This window comes from Bombus huntii, chromosome 16, assembly GCF_024542735.1.
Source record: "Bombus huntii isolate Logan2020A chromosome 16, iyBomHunt1.1, whole genome shotgun sequence".
Taxonomy (NCBI): domain Eukaryota; kingdom Metazoa; phylum Arthropoda; class Insecta; order Hymenoptera; family Apidae; genus Bombus; species Bombus huntii.
In genome coordinates, this window is record NC_066253.1 from 7,046,075 (window position 1) to 7,071,544 (window position 25,470).

At 30.8% G+C, this 25,470-nt stretch overlaps 1 protein-coding gene across 6 annotated transcripts; it reads left to right on the forward strand.

Moving 5' to 3' along the window:
• The first annotated feature begins 3 nt into the window (after positions 1 to 3).
• Positions 4 to 24,644, forward strand: LOC126874235 (protein Gawky). Of its 6 annotated transcripts, XM_050636004.1 has the most exons (18): positions 4 to 1,028; positions 5,631 to 5,824; positions 7,256 to 7,305; positions 7,652 to 7,764; positions 9,666 to 9,840; positions 13,214 to 15,241; positions 15,371 to 15,738; positions 15,867 to 16,200; positions 16,509 to 17,033; positions 18,124 to 18,500; positions 18,821 to 19,018; positions 19,498 to 19,653; positions 19,766 to 20,239; positions 20,417 to 20,516; positions 20,592 to 20,752; positions 21,488 to 21,717; positions 21,887 to 22,250; positions 22,986 to 24,644. In XM_050636004.1, the coding sequence occupies exons 4-18, from the start codon at positions 7,696 to 7,698 to the stop codon at positions 23,325 to 23,327; spliced, it is 5,901 nt and encodes a 1,966-aa protein (XP_050491961.1). In that variant the 5' UTR covers positions 4 to 1,028; positions 5,631 to 5,824; positions 7,256 to 7,305; positions 7,652 to 7,695; the 3' UTR covers positions 23,328 to 24,644. The 6 variants fall into 6 exon arrangements, with proteins under 6 accessions (XP_050491961.1, XP_050491957.1, XP_050491960.1 ...); XM_050636000.1 differs by having other exon boundaries at positions 20,417 to 20,752; XM_050636003.1 differs by having other exon boundaries at positions 20,417 to 20,752; positions 21,497 to 21,717.
• The last annotated feature ends 826 nt before the right edge of the window (positions 24,645 to 25,470 follow it).

Below are 25,470 nucleotides of genomic sequence, written 5' to 3' on the forward strand. Positions count from 1 at the left end.
AACGCATTTGAATTTCCTACATGCTAGAAATGTGTTTATAAGTACAGCTGAAGTTGCAGATAGCGAACAAAATTAATGGGGAATCAAATGAAGTTACATTTCAGAATTTTTCGTATTTGAATTTGATTCTTTATATAACTTGTTTTTATGCGTATATTTTATGATTATATGTTTACACATAAATATATTATTATAATTATTATATTTATTGTAATTAAAATGATTAAAAAGAACTAATTCTTTTAAAAACTGATATGTTATGAATATATAAATCGAATAATAATATTAAAAATAAAAGAATAACAAAAACGAAAATGTGTTTATGTTTTATAAACATCTTATTTTAATTATTAATTAATTAGTTATTAATTAATTAATTAATTTTATTACGAATTGCTAATGATAAAACTATTTCTTTTTTAACAAGTCGGTGTGTTTTGAAATACAAAAAGAATGTTTTAAAGTTCTAGAATAGTGCGTTCTACGTGTTTAGGAAGTTATTATACTATATATTTTGATTTTACTATTTAAAACATTTTCTTAGTTCTAATATTCAATACGAAATAAAATGGTAAACATACAACGAGAGCAAAGAAACATGTAGAGAATTCTGCAGAGATTTCTTCAACAGCATGATATCACAACAAGACTGTAAAGTTGGAAAATTAACATGCGAAAAAAATGGGGATTTAATTGTATTTAAAAAGTATTTAAAAGTAATTTATATTACATTTTGCGCAGTTAATGCAAATTTTATTTAAATTATCCGCCAAGTATATTATTGTTGCTTCTTCTTTGCAAGATGTCGTTCTTATCTAAGAGAAAATATTCGTTGAAAGTTTCAATCTGTATTGTATGACGTGGCTCACAAAACAGTACAGTTTTCAAGACTCCGTGCCTAGCGATGGAGATGTATTTTCGGTAAAATAACTATTGTGCTCACAACGAAATGTGCTTTTGAAAGCGTGTGAAGAAAGTGTTGTGATCAATCTAATTTTAAGAACTTTCTATGATTGATATATGCTCTGGTAAGTTACATTTTATTATTATTATATATAATATACGTATATATACTGTGTATATGTATATATAAATATAACCTTATAATACTTCAGACGTAAAATTTTTTTATTTTGAAGTAGTATTTTTGATAAAGTTGAGGAAAAGAGAGAAACACATTTTATTTTTCACCGAATTAAAGTCGTTAATACTTTATTTACAAATATAAATATTACGAAACAGTTGATAGATACATTTTCTTATTGTTAAAAGAATAAACGAATTTTAACCTTTTGTTACTAGAAAAAAAATAACACATTTATGAAGTTGCAATATATGCTTATATGAAGTTATCAAAATATAAATTGTAAATAGTCAGTGCTTATTAGAATGTTATTGTTAGAATATACCATTAATGTATTTCTGTGTTTTTATCATATGATTGTATATTTCCATTGACCTATTTATTTAAATATAAAATATTAAAGCACAAAACATTTTGCACAATAATATCATTCAACATTTGTTTGTCTGTTAGATACTATAGTATTTTCATATATGTATATATTATATACATGGTAGTACAACTAAGGAGGGAGTGATTTTATATAAAAAGGCAAATTTGTTGAATTGATCCATAATATTTAAAAAATTTGCATTTTAAAGTTGATTCAATTAGATTGACACATATTTTCATTATATTCCAAAATATGAGTGATTCTTTGTATACAAATAAATGAAAATTGTGGAACAAATTTTTAGACAAATAATTACTTGTTTTTAATATATTTGATTTGTTTGTAACTAAAAATTGAAATGAAAAATGTTGTAAATTCTTTAGTCTTTCTTTCTATTAAAAAATCACATTTATAATTATATTAGATATATTGATAGCATATAGCTATACTAATTTTATCATAGAATATACAATTTGAATTTAATCGTTTGCCTTTCTTGGTTATCTCTTGTACCATATACATTGAATAAGTCCAAAAATTATTTGATAAGTAAGTGCATTTAATGATTGCCAAATAATCTTCTTGTATATAATACACCATAATAAAGAACATTTACCAATTGTTTATACTTATAGATAAGATAAAGAAAATATATCTATAACTTATTATCTTTAGATAATGTAGTATTGAATATATTTTTAAAATATAATAAGTTAATACAAACATAACTACAAAAAATCTTACAATCTTTTTTTCCTTTTATTCTTAAAATTATAATTATATTGTAAACATCATAATTGTAAGAATTGCTTATTTTAAGATATAAAGCTTTGTATGTAAATGTTAACATAACCTTTTCTTATGTGAAATAAAATGATTATTCTATGAAACACATTGCATTTTGTATGAAACTGATACAAGGGAGAAGAAGAAGATAAATATCAAATTTAAATTTAGAAATTTATAATATAATATAGTTGAATAAATTTTGAAGTAATTTTCCTTAACCAATTTTGATAAAATTTATTACTTACTTATTTAACATCAAGCATTGAAAGATAGAAGCTTCTCATAAAAACAAGTTTTGCCATAGTAATTATTTTTAAATACAAAATTTCCAGAATTGTTTCCTACAAATTAATTTACATTGTATATATTTCATTGAATTATTAGATAGCATTGGCAAATAGTAGAAGTTTGATAAAAAGTCTATTTCAGAAAATTCTGTTTCTATTTTTTATGAGTAGTAACCTTTTTTTCATAATATTAGAAAACAGTTTTAGAAGCTTCAAGTTAAATTAATATATCCACAATGTTTATATTTAAACCAAACAATATTTACATTAATAATAAAGTTAAAATGATTAGAATGGGAATATTTAATATCTTATAGTCATGCAATGTAAGTTTCATAACCTTTCATCAAATTAGTGTCTATTTGTATTAAAATGTAAGTAAATCCCCTAAAAAATTTTGTAAAAGCAGTGGCACAAAAATGGATAATGTAATTCATTCAATTCTATATTAAAATTAGTTTATTAAATTTCTCTTTCTTATTTTCTATACAGTAATAATTCGTTTTATTTTACTCTACTTTTATTATATTACTATTAATTAAAAAATAAAATTTCGTTTTATTTCATAATGCTAACAACGCTTTTTACTATAGAATGAAAAAGGAGCGAATCGAAAAGAACACTTCCTCCACTTTCTACTCTTGCGTTCTCTGATTTCAAATGACAGCCATACTACCGGAAGTAAGCAATTGTTACGTTATAAATTTGCTCACGTGTATGCAATCTAAGTACATATTATGTACTAGCATTATGATAAAAAAATATTCAATTGGAAAGACATTTTGCCTTTTGTATCTAGACATTAGCAATGATTTTTTAATCGATAAATATTTAATACGAAATTAGTTTTGTTATTTTGGAAATAAATTAATATCATATTATGTAGTTCAGAATGTGATAAAGACTATAAAGTATGTTTAAAAAATAGAAAAATATATCTATTCTATAAATGTTAGAAATAAGCATAATTAACATTTCATTACATGCATATACGTGTGCGTACATATGTGCGTGAGTAAGAAGGGTTGTTATACTTTTGTTTTCAAGAGGTATGAGAAGGTAAGGAGTGTATAAATACAATAAATGTATGAATGCAAATAAATAAAACTGTAATAGTAAATTATAATAGTGAGAAAGTTGTCGCAGTAAAAGGGCAGACGTGCGCTCAAGAGAATAGCACGCGTTGTACACGCATAGATATTAGTACACTCTGTAGGTAAAGATTGTACGTGTACATATATCTACGTAGGTAGAGTATCACCTTTAACGGGTCGATAATTTCCAAATCTTACGTATAGACATGTGGTAGTACGATGAATTTTTATTATTCCCTATAGTTATTTCATAATTTGTAGTAATGTTTTACATAAAATTAAAGTGAAGGGTCCTATATAGATCATAAAATTGTTACAAGTTTTAGATGATAGCGCCATGTAACTTTGCATAACTGTGCAATTGGATTACATGCAGAATATTTCCTTTAACATCAATGGTTAAAGTATTTGCTCATTCTCATAGCATTCTCATAGTACCATAAAATATCAAAAATAAAATCATTTTGGTTGGAAAAATCGAAATTTCTGATATATAAAATTTTGTTCTCAAAGTCACGCCTTTGAGTTTCAAGGTTACCGATGTTTGTAATACGAGATGGCATAAAAGTGATATAATTGTGCAAATATGTATCTTTTTTATAACAGGATATATTCATTTTTTCAAGGTCAGGTAATAATGATATAATTTAAAAATATTAAAACCGTGTGAGAATAAATTTGAGATTTTAAAAGAAACAACCTTGAGAAAAAATGTTGCCTTTTACTCTATAAACAAAACAGTTTGCTTCTTCGATAATTTATGATTTTATAAAAAGCATTTTACTAGTATAATATTATTTTGTCTAATATAACATAAATGATTTGCGTATAAATATTAGCTACATTATCACAAAATAATAAATATAAAAAAATAAACTTAAATAAAATTAAAGTATTCCAAAACATTTAACCTATATTTAATTGTATATTTGCGCGTAAATCACATTTAGTTATTCGCGAACAAATTTTAACGAAATTCAATGCATAAAGTATGAAATTTCTGCAACGTTATATTTTATGTAACATTACTAATGTCAATGTTCTTAATTACGTAATTAAAATTCTATAATCTTATCTTGGTACATTTCTTCTTTGATCAGATTTCTGCATCATTTCGTAATCATCTGCGAAATAACGATTGAAAACGTATTACCTAATCTTGTTATAAATGATTTTATTAAAAGACGGTGAAAAAGGTATAGGTATAAGGTAGCATAAGCGTATTTTTCTTCTTTTCTATTTGAGTATTTTATTAAAAATATACTTTGCAAATATCGGATGTTATTAATTCGATGTTTTTAACTTTTTTAATGTATTTTAACAAAAAATAAAATTCGCATTGCTTATATAGGTATAATTATCTAAGAAAATAAAACATATGTTACGGAAAAATATTTATCTTTATAGGTTTCAATATAATTTTTCTTTTAATCAAGAAGTATATGAAAGTTAATATGTATGAGTTATCCTTATCTAATCGAAGCTTCTCTATTCATTATTGATGTAATACATTTTAATACGAATATCATTTTTAATTTTCATTGTTTTGCATATTTTATTATTTTTCATTAACTTTTATTCCATCAAACGAGTATCTGAACGAAGAAACGAGAAAGAAAAAATCATTTTAATTGTATCATAAAAATTTCTCTAAGTTTCAAAATTATTTCTTTTCTTATAAAATTATATATACATATAAAAGTTACATTAATGAAATATGATTATTTCAAATTTTTTATTATAACTGTTTATGAATCCAATGTGTTATTATTGACATTATTAAAATGTTTCAATAAATAGCAAAAGAATATTCCAAAATTTAGATATAATCTCTGTTTTGTAATACATATATTTTTGTAAAATATAGCGTATTTGGCCATCAATTCAGCTATAAATTGCAGTTGAATTAATTATTTTATATCCTACTAAAATTAACTATATAGCATCGAATATTATTTATATCGAGTAGTAATCTGTTTACTGATCATTCTGAAATGTGAAAGGGTCTTTTCACATGTACAACTATGAATCGGGTCTCGGTGCGCGCATCAGCAACACCGAGCTCTCCAAATCCGGGGGAGTAGCGCCACTCGCGGGAATAGCCCACCAGCGGAGCGGTACTCGCTCTGCCCGTTTCGTGCGCCAACGAAATATCTTCCACTAGACTGAAATCTTCTTCGGGCACCGAATCTAAAAAGTAAGTTCTTGAATTTCATTCATTCTCGAACATTCTATCTAATGTTACGATACTTAATTCCCTGTGATATCTTAGGAAAGGGTAGCTAATTTCTCTCCTGTGTTCTCCATCCTTCACATTTTACATTTTACGTTCTTTTATCAATACACATACACAAATCACATACGTGTGAATATATTTATGGTATTACGGTATTACGTATAAATGGTGCGTATAATGATAAATATACGGCACGCGTATATATATATGCATACGGATGATTATATACATTGATATACATATGCATATGCATCCATATGTATAGTTTTACGTATATGCACGTAAGAACATGTAATTGTTGTATATACTGCACACATAGGGGCGTGTGTGCGCGCGCGCAATCACATGCACATACAGCGTGCAATGTACATGTATATATATACATATATATATATATATATACACATATATATGCATGTATACATGCACGTACATGTTACGTGAATCTATACGTACTTGTGAACAATACATGGTGCCTATATTGCTAGAAATATCTATAAATGCACTAGTATTTTACATAGATGCGTACGAGTTTCAGCAAGTTAAAAACATTTTTTTCCATATTTAATGCGTAGAATATTTTGTATTTCGAATGTATATTTGTGGATACATATATAACATATGCCTGTAGTAATTATTCGTGAAATGTACAAATTACGTCTTCATTTTGTACGTCTACTTGTTATCTAACCTTATATTACGCACAGATTTGGTAAGTTGTGCGTTTTGAGAGTGTATCCAGGGCTTATATGTCTATTGGTGAAACGGGGAAATCGATCGAAACGACGATTTTCGTTTTGATGTTCAACGTGTATTTACAATATTTCAGTAGTAAAATTACTTTGCAGTATTTCCCTTGCTCATTGATAAATTTATAGTACATAGAAAATATTTGGATTTATTATAATGAGAGAAATGTAGTCATAAAATAGAAACATTAGTATTTTTGCAAAGCTTCTAGTTTACTGTCAATAATGTATATCTAACAATTATAGAGTTATAGTCAGGTATTACACGAAATATGTGATATGTATTATTGTCACTTGGAGTAAACATTGAAAAAATTAATGATTGCTACTAATAGTTTCATAGCGTAATAAGGCAGTAAAAAATTTATATTCGCAAGAAATAGGGAAAGGCAATCTTAACTATTATATCTGCTTCATTCATAGTAAACATTAGCAATTATATTATATATGGTGCAATTAAAAACATGTACTATATAGTTATGTACTTAATAGTTTAGAAAAGTATATTTACTCGTACAGAGAATTAAAAAATAAACTTAGAAACAAACAATTTTTACTAGCGCTCAAAGATTTATATTTGTTTAAAGTAATTATATTTGATAATTATATTTGTTTAAAGTAAAATAATATTATATTATTACAGATCTCCACTGGCATGGAGCTAGGAGCACACTGATAGTGATAGTCTACAAGGTTTGTACTTCAGTTTGTAGTATTCATAATTTAATAAATTAATTAAAAGAGACTGATACATTCATATTGTTATAACTATCTTTTCATTTACTATTCAGTACTCGCAATATATTTTTTCATTTTGCATTATATCATAATAAAGTAATACCTATTGCACATCAATAATGTTAAATTGTAGACAATTGAATTTCTCATGTAGAATCCAAGACTCATTACTATTACAATGTGGAATAATAAACAGATTATTGGTTTAATAAAATTAATAACTGAAAATTTTCTTTAATTTAAACATTAATATTATGATTCATAATAAATAATAATAAATTCATAAAAAATTATTCCTTAGATCTTGGTTTCTATGCATTGCCTGCCAAAGAAGAACTGAGCCCAATGTTTCCACACAATTCTAGTTCACATGAGATTTCTACAGAAACAAATGCCTTCGTACAAAATTCCATGGTAAGTATAAGTTCTGTAGTTTTTAATAGCTCTATTTTAATTTTTTAATATTTTTTGACACTAGTTTTGAAATATATTGTAAAGTGAATTTTTGATGTGTTTTTTCTTTTTATCACATAGTAACTTGTATGTATAACAAAAAAGATTCTAAAAAATATATATGTATTTTAATCAAAATACTAAAAAATATGTAATATGTGAAATACATACTATTTTTAAATTTTTATACGAGTACATAAATGAATGGCAAAGTTTACTAAATTACATTATACAATCTAATTTACTTAAAACATAAAAACACAAATTTAAACACTATGTATACATAATATAAAAAAATGTGAAATAATTCCTTTCTCGTTTTAAATTAAAAATCAATATTCACCTCTTAAACATAAATATGCCTGTCAGTAAAAAGAATATTTATTTATTATTTTAGATTCAGTCCCCATATGCAGAATTTTATGTTAATAAAAATTAACGTGCATTATTTGAAGATCATTTTTCGCAATGAACAATATACATAGAACAATTTTCAATTAGATTTTTTAATATGTTCCAAGTTACATCGTATTTGCATTTAAAGTTGGATATATTTTTTAGAATAATCAATACTTATATTGAAATACAGTATTTTTGTTAAAATATTATTTTTTGCTATGTTTCACTTGCAAAGCTTTTTTATGTAGAAAATGCGCCTGCAATTGAAACCTTTCTCGTCATTAAAATATTGTGCGAAATTTGCGCATAATCATGTTGCGTAATGTTAACATTTATAATAACTTATAGAAACATTTGTAGGAAGCAGCTTCTGTGATTTTGTGTGAACATTCTAAAGTTAAAATAGTTTCATCATTTTCGTTGTAATATTAAAGAGTCTAACAAATTGAAATTATATCTATACCTAACCTTATTATACAGCAAATATTACGTATAGAGTGTTGTTTACTTGCATCGCAAACACAATAAATTTTTACGTCACACTGAAATTCAATTATTCACAATTTGTTATCTAGATATATCATAATCATAAATCCTCTTCAGACATTATTTAAGGTATATTAACATTATATACATGTGAATAATGTTTCAGAGATAAAATCTCACTGTTGAAGGTTGTTTCAATGTCACATAACCGCGTATTATCATGTTCATCGTGTCTTGGATGATTATGAAAGCATAAACATATTTTCCACTTTAAAAAATTAGAATTTTACTTATAGTAGTAGTAGTAGTATATATTTATTTCATTATCCACAAAGAAATGCAATTGGTTTTACAGAATTTTAAATACTTTTACTCTTATTATACTTACATTGTTAGAATTACGTTTATATTTCACAAATTATCTAAAGTGATTTCGAAAAAATTTTTAGAATCTTGCTACATTAGTTGGCTATATTACATTTTCATTGGGTATTTTACTTCTGAGAAGTGTGAAATTTTCAAGTAGTTTTAATGTACATTTCTTACATACATAAGCATATATTGTGTAATTGCTATAAATAAAAGAAGCTTTTATTAGTGTCTTCTTCGTTTATCACTTTTCAACCTTTATATACTGATTAAATCAATTTAGTTTATAACAAAAAGTGATACATAATATGAAAAGAACAATCAAGGGTCAGTGGAACGAATGAAGAAAAAAAGAATACTATACTGCGAACAGAAATAAAAAAGGTGTTTTAATATTTATGTTTAATTCGCAATGAATTGTCAAATATTTGTAATTGAATAAAAGTAGTTTTAATTTTATATTTAAAAAGTAAAATAGGTTTTATTTGTATTCTGATGAACAACTCTTGTTGATTTAAGTATATGATTGATAAAAATTTTAGCACATAAAATTTTAGACTGATTAATAGAAGCAAGCATTTTTATGATAATGTTACTTTTGATTTCAGGGGGATGTAGTAGTATTAGGGAAAAGCAGTCCGATAAGGGTTGGGGAGGGAAGAGAATCAGAGAATGATAGGTACTGTGATATCGAGTTCATAAACAACATGATGGCCAAACCTAATAGCCATCGCGAAAATACCGCCGCCAATGACTTTTTAACCGTCCTGTCGAACCAAACTGGTAAATATATATTTTTATAATAGCTTATATGAACGTATACATTAAATATTATGACATATAAAAATTCCTTTTTAAAACATAAATGAAAATAAAATAATTAAATTTATAAAATGGAAACGAAGTATATGCAATTGCATCGGGTAATCTTATTCAATAATATATATGTATATCGTGAAGTACATTTCCGTATATCACTATTTTATGCAGCAGTATATGTTATCAAATTTCTTGGTTAAATATACGGGTGAAAGCAAACAAATGTACGATGCCATTTAAAAAGTATGATCTCTTATTTTTTATAGAAAGAAGCTTCTTTCTTACAATAATATATTCTCTATTTTATACTAGTAATACAAACATAACAATACATGCGTAGCGATTTACCTCATGCAAATTGTAGAGAAGAAGATTGACATTCTCGATGTCGTGAGCGATCCTGCATTTTCTAAGAAAAATCGCAGATTAAGCATTAAACCTGCTTATTCACGAATCCATAAGAAAATATCAAAGCCCACCTCGCTATGAAATTTTCAAACGGGAAGGATTAATGTTATTTCAGTCCATGAATTTGCCCACATAATTTAAAACAGATATTACTATGCAGAGAATATACACAAGTCACTAAAAAATAACTATTACACAGTATGATGTTCGTATACACATGCACAGGCACGAAATAAAAGATGAAAGAACAAGAAAAACAACAACAAAAAGAAAATACAACAAAATAGATTAAACTACAAACTAATACATAACTAAAAGAAGGATTTAAATTTATCGCGTTGAATAGACCGTCAACGTATCGCTACCGTTATGGAAATGGTTCTATTCTCCTAAATCTGTTCTAATTAAGGAATAATTATCAGGTAAGCAATTATTACTTGAGAAGTCACTCCTAAGCAAACAACTTAAAAAAGTGGACATGCTTTTTACCAGATGTATTTGAATATCGTCTGTGATCCCAGGTCAAAAGCTAGAACAATTTTGGGAGGACAGAATTGTTTCAACAACGAAAGTTGAGATTCGAATCCAATGATAGCGATCAATGAATGCGATAATTTAAACCTCTTTGTTAGTTATATATTAATTTATAATTAATTAGTTGTTGTTTTAATACAGTTTTAATTAATTTTTCCATATTTTTGGAACAATATTACACTCATTCTATTTAAACAATGAACTTCGTGCTTTGTTTTAGTAACTTTACAATGCGAAAGTTTCCAATTCGATCTAAATGTATTAATAAATAGAATTTTAAAACTTTGCATATGGAAACTTTTTTTAATAATTCTAAGCAGTTATGAATATGAATAATTAAATATACAGTAATAAATAATGCAGATTACAGGGTTTGAAATAATTTATGGTTAAAGAAACTGTTTTAAATTATAATTAAAGTATGAATAGGTATTTCCTTTTACGATGTAGTTTTAATACGATGATGTAATCAATCTATTAGTATTCTGCATTGTCCTCCTCGTTTAATAAATGTAAACCTCTACGAACACTTTCTATTTCGTATTATGTCTCGTACTACTGGTTGCATAAGCTATTAAAAAAGCCAAATTTATTTTTTATTCTTAAACCAAATTAATTAAAGTTATTGACTCCTCAAATTTTATTCTGAATTTTGGCTGATCCGGTACTTTTTGCGTCCACAGGTTGAGAACCTGGGACTTAGAGCCTGGCTTCAGTTCTCAGAATTACTGTTCCTTTTTCACTGTATTAAAAAATATTTATCCTTATTTTAAAAGAAAAATTATAATTTATTCTAAAAGAGATTATAATTTATTTTAACCTGTATTCTGAAATTCTCGACACATTATTGAATTGATAGAAATTGATTTAAAAAATTTTGGGTGTGTCTATCTGTGAAATAGACTCTAGATGGGGCTAGATTAGGTGGTGTCATCTTTTATTTCTCTATTTTACAATCTCACTATATCGTTTCCATCGATCATACATATACATACAAGATATATGAGGTAGCAGAAATAATGAAAAAGAAGAACTATTTAGAATTTGAAAGATTTTATTAAAGTTATAAATGAATGATTTTGGAAAATTAATAGAAATCATAATGCTCTTTGTATTCAAAATTTCAATGATAGGTATAAAAGTCTGTAAGATAATTATCATAAGTATGTCGATAAAAAATTGAGATTGCTTTATGGTAGATTGTACTTTAATGTCTACATACTATTAAAACGTTATCAATAAAGTCATACGGAATCGATAGTATGAGAAAAGTAATCAATAGTATGAAATTTTTTACATAACTACTACAACATTCTGCTTTAACGATTTAATGTCTCTTGCTTAAAGCCTTTTTAACGCGAAGTAGGCGGCGCTAGTGTTACAAGAAGCCATTTTGGTACAGATCGGAACTTTAGCGGAACCAACAGATTGTCTTTTTATAGTTTAATCACTCTTCTCAAGATTTAATATTAAATCATCTGTTTCTTCGAAGAAAATAACTATTTTCATTTAACATTACTAAAATAAATATATTTCAATATTAAAAGAGAATATTTATTACGCCATGGCAATAAATTATAATATGTTTAATATAAGCTATTTCGTTTAATTGGAAACGGTATCACAAATTATTTTTTTGTAGTTAGAGTAGTAGAGGAGATTTTAAAATCAACTTCATTTTTTAAAATAGAGTTATATATGTTTTAATACATTAATCGATCCATCTCGGCATTTCGTATAAAGAAGTATTAACTTATTTATGTCGAAATTACACTGTTAGTTTAGCAGATGTTTTAGCTCTAATGTGTCATTTAACATATGAAAGATAAGGGAAGATGCGAAGCGGTACTTCTGTATTTACGTCTGTCTTTGTCCTTCATACGTTAAATTTTACAAATTAGAGCTAAAACACCTGTTAAACTAATAGTTTTTCGACATAAATAGGTTAATATTTTTTTATAGCAAATTCCAAGATGAATCCTAGATGGAAAAAATATATGGTCCCATCTTAAAAAATGAAGTCGACCTTAAAATCTCCCCCACTAACTCTATCCGCAAAAAAAATAATTTGCATCATATGATATTCCCCTTCGAATCAAACAACTTTTATTAAAACATTTTTTTGGTAATTTTGATATTCGCGAGATATTCTACTTTTCCACGTAAACAAGACACCCTATATATATTTAATATATATTTCGTTAAAAGTTTTAAATTAGTATCTTGAGCTACCTAATGTTTACATATATACTACTCGATATTTGTAATGTTATGAATAACTATTTGATTATAGAATATTTTGGTAGTTACTATAATATTTAAGAAATTTTTTTAATATAACATTTTAATTATATCAAAGAGCTGGTTGTTAAGGTAATATTATTTTGTGTTTTAGGCAAGTTTATCTTGACCAGTCGAAGCTCGACCTGCCAGTCAGTGGCGTCGTCAACCACAAAACACCCAACAAAAAATCATCTTCTAACTAGCTTTAGCGTACTAAACATTAGGGTACTAAGTATAAGCGTAAATCTAAGATTAACAGGAGATAAGTGCGCAATCGATGAAGGGGTACCTAGCCTAGTTAGGATACCCAAGTCTGATCGCCCCTCGTCAGGCCACTTTTCTCTCGACTCTCTTGACAATTACTCCTTACTAGGATCCTGCCTTCATCCGGGCAAATACAATAATATTAAGTCTAATTCTAGCCTCCTAAGTAATAATAACGATAACTACAAGTCTGTGATATTGCTCAGCTCAACCAGTAACCATTATTTCCTCCGCGTTGAAATGGACGGTGGTGCGATTGCAATGAGACTAAGAACCTCAAAAATATTAATTTTGAACTTAAAAGAAAAGACGGTGGAGATGTTGTCCTGGGTAATTAATGGTATTAGTGACGTGGCAACAATTACTGTTGGTGCTCTTTCATTTCAGGATAATGTTAAGTCTAACGAGCCTTCGGGCACTTATTTCGCGAGCTATAGGTACTCAGGGTCGTATACGCGTCTTGGCCCTGAGTTTGTTAAGTCTCTTTCTAAGTCTACTATAGGGGATAGGTTTAGGGTTAAGGGGGAGAACCAAGACGAGTTCGCTCTCTACATTCCTACTATGACTACCTGCAAGCCTACGATGACGCTTACACGCCAATCTGCATCCCGAATAATCGGTGTACCTGGATCTCGGCCGAACTACTTCGAGATATTATGGCCCGACCAAATGCACACTCCTCACAAATTTTATGGCAGTTTATCAAACTGTTTAACGGAATATCACAATGATTCTCTTCCAGAAGGAGAAGTAAAAGAAAATAATTCTTCGAAATGTTTCGGTAATTTTAACGAACAAATACAATGCCGAAACATTGGCGAAAATACGATTAACGATAACGAACTAAAAAGGATCAGATCTCAAACTGCTGTCTATTTCAATGACGAGCATTATACTCAGACAGGAGTATTTTGTTTTTGCGGTTTTGAGAGAAACTACGATTGCCAAAATTCGCACGAGTTGATAGAAAGAGATGTTTCTATTAGTTTGTCGTGCTCTAGTTTACTTAAACGAACGAAGCTGAAGTACCAAGCTTTCACTGGTGTGATTGATGGAAAATTTTCTTCAAAAAATCTCTGTGATTTGTACCAATCTAAAGAGACGTTATTCAAAGTACTCCAAGCTATCGGATTTAATGTTGAGAACATTTTCACAGAAAGTCTGGTAAATTCTAAGCAATTCAGTCTGACCAGTTCGACGTATCAAACTGCCCAGTTCATTGACAGTGAGAATTCTAATGAAGCAATGAAGATCGATGCCATTGCAGTAAACTTACATAATTGCAATCAGTTTAAAAAATATAAAGATGCTGCTCCTGGTTCAAAGGATAAGCGAACCACAAATGGAAATTTAACTGTTTCTACTGCAGTGGAAGAAATATCCTCAAGAAATTATCCAATTTCTAGTTTCTCGAAGAGAAAGGAAGTCGACAACGCAAATGGCGTGAGTCGAACTTACCTTATTCATTGTGCAAGGAATCTCATAGCAGCGTCCGTTGGAGTTTCCAAAGACATCTTACAAGCTCACAGAACTGATCTTAAGCACGTGTTAACGCTCCTTTTTGGACAGATTTGCGATCTTGATGAATTCAATTTGGGGTATAAGAAAAGGTGGGGAATTCCTGGCATTTTGAGATTGGCTGGCGGGGGTGAAAATTCATTGAATAGCAGTGGAACTACAAATTGGGGCTCTACACAAACTAGTACTACAAATAACAACAACAACAATCAATCGGGTTGGGGAGGAAACTCTGGGAATCCTTCCGGAAGTAGCGGAGCACCTGGTAATTGGACTGGAAACAGTGTAAATAGGTCCGTTGCTGGAAATCCAAATTCAAATCAAAATCAGGGACCTCCAGGTGGACAAAATGTCCCAGGTAAGCATTTTGTATTTGTTTTGTTAAGTTCTTTTCTTAAGTAGTTTTAAATTCGTGTTTAAATATTAAATTGAATATATGGAATGATTTTCATAGCAGAATATGTTTGGATGAATAATTACTTCTTAGGTAACGTGAATAAAGTGAGCAATCCAAATCAACAATCAAATCAACAATCAGGTCCACCCACTTCTCAATCAAGTGGCACAAGTCAGGGTAGTCAAAACAGCAACCAATGGTCACAGGGAAAATCTAATAATCCTGGAGGATCAAGTCAGAACTCTTCTGTTCAAAATAATAATACTTCAGCCCAACAACAACAACAACAGCAGCAACAGTCGAATTCCAGTAACAATAATAATCAGTCAAACAATCAGACTCAGGGATCTGTTAACAGTAGTAATACACCTGCAAACAATAATCCTTCAACAAAGCAACAATTAGAACAGTTAAATACAGTGAGGGAAGCACTTTTTAGTCAAGATGGTTGGGGTTGTGTGAGTATCTCTGCTATCATATAAGGTATTATTGTAGGCATAAATCTTTCTTTGATCATTTTGCACACTTATATTTTATATTTGAGTACTGTACCATACTAACATCGAATTTTGCATTTCTGTTATAGCAGAATGTGAATCAGGACACAAACTGGGATGTCCCAACATCTCCAGAACCTAGTATGTCAAAAGATGGAGTTCCAATCTGGAAGACACCGGTAAACAATGGCACAGATTTATGGGAAGCTAATCTCAGAAATGGTGGTCAACCTCCACCTCAGCAGCAAGCTAAAACACCTTGGGGTCATACACCAGCAACAAACATTGGTGGAACTTGGGGTGAAGATGATGAAGCTGCAGATACATCTAATATGTGGACTGGTGCCCCCACATCTTCCCAACCAAATTCTGCAGCTGGCCAATGGACGACTGGTACCAGTAACCAAACTGGTATGTGGGGAGGTAATTATTATCATATTGAAATACTTTCCCTTTTCCTCCATTTCCTGTTTTGGACATTAAAATTTGCAAATCGAAATATGATTACAAAAAAGATTATTATTTGATTGCAATTTGTACAATATCAAAATAGCATTATACTTTAAATTCTGGTTATTTATGTGTTTTATTATATGGTCAATTTTTTAAGAACATATTAAGATTTTTTCAATATTCAGAAAGTTAATCGAAAATAAAAACCTTCTAACTAAAACTTTTCATGTTATTGAAGATCTCATTCTAAAATAAATTACGAATGACGTATTTTATAGGATCCAACTGGGGTGATCCAAGGATCGATCATCGAGATCCTAGAGATCTCCGTTCTGTTGATCCTAGAGAGATGCGAGATCCCCGTGACCACAGAATGTCTTTGGATCCTCGAGAACACATACGCGTGATGGATCCAATGGCTCGTGATCCTAGGATGGCAGACATGCGTGGGGATCCCCGCGGAATTTCTGGAAGGTTAAACGGTGCCAATGCGGATGCAATGTGGGGTCAACCACCAGGTCCCCCACATCACCAAATGGGACATCAACATCCTTCAGGCCCTCCAACAAAGATGTTAAATCCTTCTAATATAAATCAGTGGGCTGCACCACCACCAAAGGATATTATGCCAGGGAAACCATCAGGTTGGGAAGAACCTTCTCCACCAACACAAAGAAGAAATGTCCCAAACTATGACGATGGCACAAGTTTATGGGGAAATCCTGCAGTTAATCAAAGGACCATACCTGGTAGTAAAGTTTCTCATTGGAAGGATCTTCCAACGCCAAATATAGGGAGAGGAGGTTTGTTTGTTTTCTTTCTTTATATATATATATATATATATATCGGAGATGAAAGGACATCGGAGCCTTCCCTTTGGAACTTCGGGAAAATCTCTTAACTCCGTAATCTAGATTCTATCATAGGCGTAATTAAACAATTGTCGTTATTCGATCCGATTGTATTTGTTCGAGATCTGTGATAATGAGCTTGATCTCGAGGCGACAACCAGTCGCCGAACGTAGCCGCGGTGACGGGATTAACGCTTTGTCTAACAAAGGTATGGAGTAATTCTATAGCTCTCCTTAAAAGAAATATTTGTAGCGGCACGCGACAGTAAACATTCCAACAGTTTCTGTCTCGTGGCTCGCTATACGCAGACCCTATTCTTCGGGTATGATGGTTACCAGATGCCGACGCATCTCCACAGTACATGTTCAGTTAGCTTGAGGGCCGTTATAAACATTAAGATCTAGTTACCTAAAGTTCCCGCTAGCAACATTCCCTCAAGGACGGCTAGCATCCTTTTCTAGCCACCAACATAGAAATTGACAGCAACGTCAATTTCCCTCACTTTCTGAACGAAGGCTATCCTCGACGAATCCGATGATCTCGTGTCCTTAGATACACCCCATCATAGTTTTCCTCTGTAGCATCATCGCGACGGAAATTTATTCTCTCGTGAGGTCGTATTAGCGAGTTACTTAGCGTCTGTTCCCCCGAGGATATTCCACGTTTTAACAAAGAGTTAGTTTAGTTATACTTCCACCGTAGCCAAGCAAGTTGAGTACGATTTGGGCTTTGGAAGAAAGCGCATCCTGTTGACCACGGATTCGTTATTGAACCTAGGATCATTGTCATTAGCTCTCCGAGTATCTAAGTACCACGGTTACTTGTCAAGTCCTGTAATAATCGTATTTGCACTAGTCAATGTCTTCTCTATTGCATAACGACAATGTATAATTCAAATGAAGATTCGTTTCACGCCCCTAACCCTAATTCTAATGGAAATCCGTCATATATATTGTTCATGTTCTTTGAATTTTATTCGCAGTTGGGAACTTTTTTGCGAACTATAAGAATTTAATAAAACTACATTTTTACAACTTATAGGAATGCAGTGTCCTCCGGGCATGCCACAGAATAGAATGCCAGCTCAACCTGGAATGAAACCAGATGTTAGTGGACCAATGTGGGGACATCCTGGTGCTGCTGGTGGACGAAATGGTAGTTGGGCTGAAGGACCACATGATACAGGTTCATGGGATGATCCAAAAACACCAAGTACCTGGAACGAAGCTCAATTAAATCCTGGCACTTGGGGTGGACCCAGTGCGCACAAACCTAAACCAATGGGGCCCACTGGAAGCTGGGCTGATACTGATATGGATCCTACTCCTAGTTGGGGTCATCCTACGAAACCAACTCTTACAAAGGAAGTTATATGGAATAGCAGGGAATTTAGATATCTTTGTGACATGGGATACAAAGTACGTATAAATTATTTAAATTTATTAAATAAAACTATTAATTAAGATTTTATGTTTCAAAATATAATTGAGGATACTAAAACACTAGAAATATAGTGATCCATTCTAATATTGTCAATAATAATTATAGATATAATAATTTTATTATTGTAAAATCTAACAATTTTGAATATGTTTATTGTGATACGATACTTGTCGATGTAGTCATTGTTGTTGGTTTAATTTAATGTATTTGACAGATATATTTCTTATATTTATGTTTTGAGTAAGCAAATGCCTTCTTTTAATTAATGCACTTAATGATTATTTTTTGATTATAGAAAGAAGATGTTGAATTGGCATTGAGAACTCGTGAAATGAATAGAGAGGAAGCTTTGGAACTTTTAAGTCAAGTGCGGCCTTTAGACCAATGGAGAAGACATGACGCACACTCCACTTATGATCCGACAAATCAAGCTACAACTGCGCCAGCATATCCTAGATTTAATCACGTCGCACAGCAAATGTCTTTTCCTCCGGTAAAAACTATTGTAGTTATTTGATAATTTTCTGAACCGAAGCAGTTCATATTATTATTTGAATGCTAGTTTACTCCTTTTTACTTTGATTGTAATAAAGCACAATCAAGCGTATTTATGTTATCCCTTAAATATTAACATGCTTTTATATGTCACAATAAACATAATGCTTTGCACATTTAAATTTGCATTGATTGTAAATTTTCTCGTAATTATAAAACACTTTTGATTGGCACATTCTTACTTATTGGTCTATTTTATGCTATGGTCGTATAACTCATTTTCCAAATCTTAATAAATTTTCACCTCTTAATGTTATTTTTAATGTATCAAATGTTAAGCAATGTGTATATAAATATGTGTGTTTATGGATATTACTTACCGGTATGTTTATATCTTAAGTGACATTTATATACTGAAATTTAGAATTAATATTGCATATGAAGTGACAGTTTGTGTGTACTAATTGTTAATTATAGGGTGCTGGAGTGCCAAGTGGAAATGCAACTGGTAGTGTGGGAGGATCGGTTGCTAGTGCAAGTTTATTGAAATTACAACAACAACAGCAACAAACTGCTGTTCCATTACAACAACAACAACCTAGTAGTAATGCACCTCAACCACCTTTCAATCAGGTAAATGTTGTTAGTATTGCTAGTTGATAGATATTCAGATAATTATTTAAAATTTGTCTGTTAAGATTTGTTATATCTATAGCAAATAGTTATTCTTTTTTTTCAATTCTAGGCTTCCAGAGCTCCTCAGAATCAACCCAGTACTCAACAACTGCGTATGTTAGTACAACAGATTCAGCTAGCCGTCCAGGAAGGTTACTTAAACCATCAAATTTTAAATCAACCACTTGCACCTCAAACTCTAATACTTTTGAACCAACTATTACAACAAATCAAAGTCTTACAACAGCTTCATCAACAACATTCTGTGCAAAGTACAATGAAGGGCAATGGCCAATCTGTTCTTCAGATCAGTGTACAAATTACAAAAACAAAACAGCAAATAGCAAACCTTCAAAACCAAATTGCTGTGCAACAAGCTACTTACATGAAGCAACAACAGCAGCAGCAGCAGCAACAACAGCAGCAGCAACACCCTGTGCCACCATCTCAAAGCTCAGAATACTATAAGAGCTCAGTACATGATCCTATGTCAGCTTTGCAAAATAGTTTCACAGATTTGACAATGAATAAGGAACCTCCTGTTGTAAGTACATTTTTTATTTTGTAAGAAGTTATATATACTTCATAGAAAAATTTATATACAATGTTTTAAATTTTTTCTCGTGAAAAATGAACGAAATAATTCATTTTTGTTGTATTAGAAAGAAACAATGAGAGTAATAATTAGATTTGTGATGTGAAAATTAATTTTTTATTATAGAGTCAGCAACAGTCAAGACTGAATCAGTGGAAGTTACCTTCTTTGGACAAGGATGGAGAGTTAGTTTCGAACGAGTTCTCGAGAGCACCAGGAACAACCAGTAAGCCAGCAGCTACACCGGCTGGTTTAACACGATCACACAGTAGTCCTAACATGAATCCTTTGTTGGGTCAAGGAGATGGTACATGGTCCACCAGACTTGGAGAGAGTGGATGGCCAGATCCAGGTAACTCGGATTCCACTGATGGAAAGGATTGGCAGCCAACTGGTGCAGCTGCTGGTGCTGCTGCTTTCACCGATCTTGTACCTGAATTTGAACCTGGCAAGCCATGGAAGGTAATCCATTTCCAATATCGTACTTCCTATGTGAAGAAAACCTTTTTCAGTATAAAAAATCTTATTCAATATTTTGAATCGATTGTTTATGACGCAAGTTTAAGATATTATTGAAACATTTGATTTCTTTGAAATAATTGTATTTAAAATATATTTATGCAGAAAAATGAAAAGAATAGAATGCTGTTTACACAAAATGATACAAATTATACAGATCTTCTTCAGATTTTATGTTGTACAAGTTAAAATAATGAAACATTATTAAGGTATTGTTTCATTTACGTTAATAGAAAATAAATTTGTTTGTTAATCGTAGAATTCCTGTCATGAAATTTGGTTGTATGACGAAATTTTTGTCTCGCAGTGCCTGACGTCGAAAGGGGTTAAACAGAGTACGCGCTGGTAATCAAATTCCAAAATAAGAAATGACCTCTTAAAAATAGTAAAACAATGAAGGGTTTTTTTAATTTGTCGTAAAGAATACAGATTAGATATGTATTATCTATATATAGATTAGGTAATATATATTAGTATTCTAATAAAATTTAATAAAATAATTTTTCATTTTCTTTTAAATTGTATTCATTATTGTAATAAAAATTGATTTAGGATATTTGAATTTCTCTTTTCTGTTAATTATATTTAGTAATTCAGATTTTGTATGAGTAACAGAAAAACGAAAAATTCTTACGTATGACGTTTATTCGGGTCCACCTATATTTAATTTCATTTTAGGGTACCCAGATGAAGAGCATCGAGGATGATCCAAGCATTACTCCAGGCTCTATCGTTCGTTCACCGCTTTCTTTAGCAACGATCAAAGACCCAGATGCCATTTTTTCTTCAAGTAGTAAGACTTCGCCGCCACCACAACAACCTACCAATCCTGATACATCAATACCAAGTTTAAGTAATTCTACTTGGACGTTCAATCCACCTGCTACTACTCCAAACGCATTTACTAGGTAAATATTGCTTTAAAATTTTAATACTTTACCTACCGTATATATTCTTTATTTTTATTACTTTCTTTATTATAATTTAATATTTTAAATTTTAATTTAATATGATTCGTTAACTAACTACTTAATGTTTTTATTCAACTATCTTAATTATACAAAATATAATTTACAGCTCGAAGAACACTTGGGGTGAATCTGCTCCACCGCCGACTGCGGTTACTTCAGAGCTCTGGGGAGCACCAATGAGTAAGGTTCGTGGCCCTCCACCAGGCTTGAGCAGCAAAACTACGGGAAATACGAGCAATGGCTGGGCAGGTTTTGGCACCGTCAGCAGATCCAGTTCCTGGGGCTTTCAATCGAGCACAAATGCTGCCTGGGTTTCTACCTGGTTACTACTTAAGAATCTGACGCCTCAAATCGATGGTTCTACTTTGAAAACCCTCTGCATGCAACACGGTCCTGTTCAAGACTTCCGATTATACCTTAATCATGGAATTGCTTTAACCAAATATTCATCAAGAGATGAGGCTATTAAGGTTTAGTGTCTTTTACATATTTTTGTTATTGCATTAATTGCATTAACCTTTAGCGGTCTTATATCCTTTTACAGTTCAACATCTGTGACTTTAACTAAAAGTATTTAAATATATTAGACTCTCACTTATTGTAAAATTTACTTTTTATGTATGAATAATCTTGAAGTATAGTTGATTCTGTTGATTCAGATCTAAAAAAAATACAGCGTAGTATAATTTAGACCGTAAAAAATTAAACTTAGGTTAACCACCCAATAATTAATTGAGTTGAGTATTACCTACTATATTTTTATTTGTATATATGATTCATCGTATATATCTATAGACTAAAAATCTAAAGCTTTTATGCACTGGGACTGTATTAATGTTAGGTGCTCCAGGAAGTTTGTATATTGAAGATCGTATAAATGTGTCCTTATGTAACTTTTTACGTGATTTTGAAATTCTGAATATATTTACAAATTTTTGTGCACAATTTTCATGTTCATTTCCATTTCCAGTTTTTTGTAAATGAATATGCACTGTTCCCAAGTAATTAGTAGATTTACTTAATAAATCCTATTGTATAAATCTTATTTGTTTACATATATACATATATATTATATACACGAATGTAATGTACAATTTTTATCATTTAGATATTATATAAAACAATGATTAAAAAATCACAAATCTACTACCATGAAATTATCAAAAGTTGAAATTAATAAGAGAAATGTTTAATGATGTTTACAGGCACAAGGTGCTCTGAACAATTGCGTCCTGGGCAACACAACAATTTTCGCAGAATCTCCAGCCGATACCGAGGTGCACAGCTTGTTGCAACAACTTAGTCATGGAGGTCAACAACAAGCTGGAGCTACTACAGGAGCAGGTTGGGGCTTGCGACCATCGAACAAAACTGGTCCACCACCAGACACATGGGGCGGTAGTTCCAGCCAATTATGGGGCGCTCCACCGAGTAGCAATTCTCTTTGGAGCAGCGCTGGCATCGACAGCAATGATCAACAACGTGCTACGCCCAGTTCTCTGAACTCGTACTTACCCGGAGACCTTCTGGGAGGTGAGTCGATGTAGAGTGCCGCACGGAGGAGCGGTATCACTCGTGCGACGACCAAGCCTTCTACTTCACGATACGTCAATTATATTCCGCATTGTCAGATGGGCCGGTTCTCGCGATGAAGTTACTTAAATCAGTGCCGTGTATAATTTCGGCAGCAACAAGGATCTGATTTGATTTTTTCAACAGAAGATTTTTCAATTTGGGATTCGGGGATAATAGGGGCAAGGGAGGGTATATCATGAATTTCAAGGCTTTTGGCGTGCGCCGTGCTTTATTAATTGTTTGGTGTAATGCCGACTACATTTAATAATAGGCACGAGAGAATGCTGTTATTATATCGCGCGTACTGCACATTAAGTACGTACGTACGACGTAATACTAAATTAGTATTGACGTTACGATATTGCTTCTGTCGCAGTTCATTTTGGTATTTTGGTATTTTCATATCTTAAAATAATATTAATTTCATCTGATATAATATGCGCGTATGTGTATACATAGTGCGCACCCATCTCTGATAGGCAGGTTTTTCATGATCTTTCAATTACTGAATTAGTATTCTTCCCATTCAGGTCGTGTTCTCATTAACGTTTCAATGGAATATCCTGTTTATTCAGAACAATATATATAGTAGTATGTTGAAGATATTTAAGTTGATCTTTGTTATGCTACACTCTTCGGTGTTTTAATATGTTCAATGTTGCGTACATGCCCGATATATTCATTGCATTATGAATACATAAATTATATGATACATGCAGAAGAAAATTTTTATGAATATAAATTACTCTATTTTCATATTTTTTCACATTTGAGTATAGCAATAATTTATATTTCATTTTTCTCAATATTGACGCGTGTTACAAGTTCATTTTGATCAAAATAATTTATAATTTGCAAATGGTGCGTATCCAATATATCGTATATTAAAACATCGTTGTGTAGGTAATTTTATGAAAAAATAATATAAATTCTAGCTCCTGTTACATATTTTGAGGATCGGAGCACAGAAAACAGTAGGAAAGTTAAAAGGGTACGCGCATACAACACCGCAGCCATTAGCTTTGAAAAAATGATACATTGGCTAATCTAGATAATGGCGTCGCCAACACTTTCTTAAGGATGCGCGTGTAAGAAAGTAAATTATGATCAATGGTCTCACGAGTGTTCCACTTTTTTGCTCTGAACAGTTTCCTCTAATCGAGACTGCCATGCGTATCAAACGTAGACTGTACCAATCTAATCAAAACAAAAACAAGCAGAAAGAATGAATAAGATATGAATGAAAAGAAAAAATATAGAAAAAAAAGAAAAAAAAAAGGGAGGAGGAACGTTACCTCTTAAAGAAATTAATAAGCGAGGATCCACGTCGATGCTTTGGGCTATACATACCTCTTCCATTAGCAACGGTGATATAGAATCGAATTTTTAGTGAATTTTTCCTTCACATGGCAACAATTATCAATATAGAAAATTTGGTTATTGTTGCCACAAAATTAACGATAGTAATACGATTAGTAATTTGCTTTTATTTGTATATTGTTATTCCAACGAGTAAGTCGAGATTATATGAATAATATTGTAATAAAACTATGGTTATAAAAAATTTGAATCAATAGCTTCACTAGCTAAGAAGTGTATTGGCAGATATCGTGATCTTCTATGAGATATTCGGAGATCGTTATTTTAGCTAAAAATCGATTCTCTATCGTAAAACGCCCACAAACTTTTAATCGGATGATAAATCGGGGTCCGAGTTCTTGCGACGACAACAAAAACGATACCAAATGTTATCGCAATAACGTAAATTTTATTCTACATATATTAAATCTAAATGCCACCCGTCGTGCCAATGTCCAGCGTGTCTCTTTACCATTTACTAATTATAGAGTTATAACGAATATGGTAATTCGATGTTTTTCTCTAGCTATCTTTGTCTGTTGTCTGCCTATCTGTGTGTGTCTTTGTCTTTCTCTCTTCTCTTTCTCACTCCCCTCTGCAAAATGAACGATACTGAGGAGAAGAATATGCCACTTCCCATTGGTTAATATTAAGAGACAAAAAAAGAAAAGCATTTAAGAAAGCTGAAATCCTAATTAAAGTTTTCAGAATGACTTCGAATTTTCGAGTGAATGGTATTTCCAATTATACAGTGAC

What these genes read in the sequence shown, in the direction of transcription:
- LOC126874235 (XM_050636000.1), top strand. Translation starts at nt 7,696, where the DNA reads ATGTTTCCACACAATTCTAGTTCACATGAGATTTCTACAGAAACAAAT. An exon ending in CCAAACTGGTATGTGGGGAG is followed by an intron (nt 16,201 to 16,508) that starts GTAATTATTATC and finishes CGTATTTTATAG; the next exon opens with GATCCAACTGGGGTGATCCA. An exon ending in ACTCCAAACGCATTTACTAG is followed by an intron (nt 21,718 to 21,886) that starts GTAAATATTGCT and finishes TATAATTTACAG; the next exon opens with CTCGAAGAACACTTGGGGTG.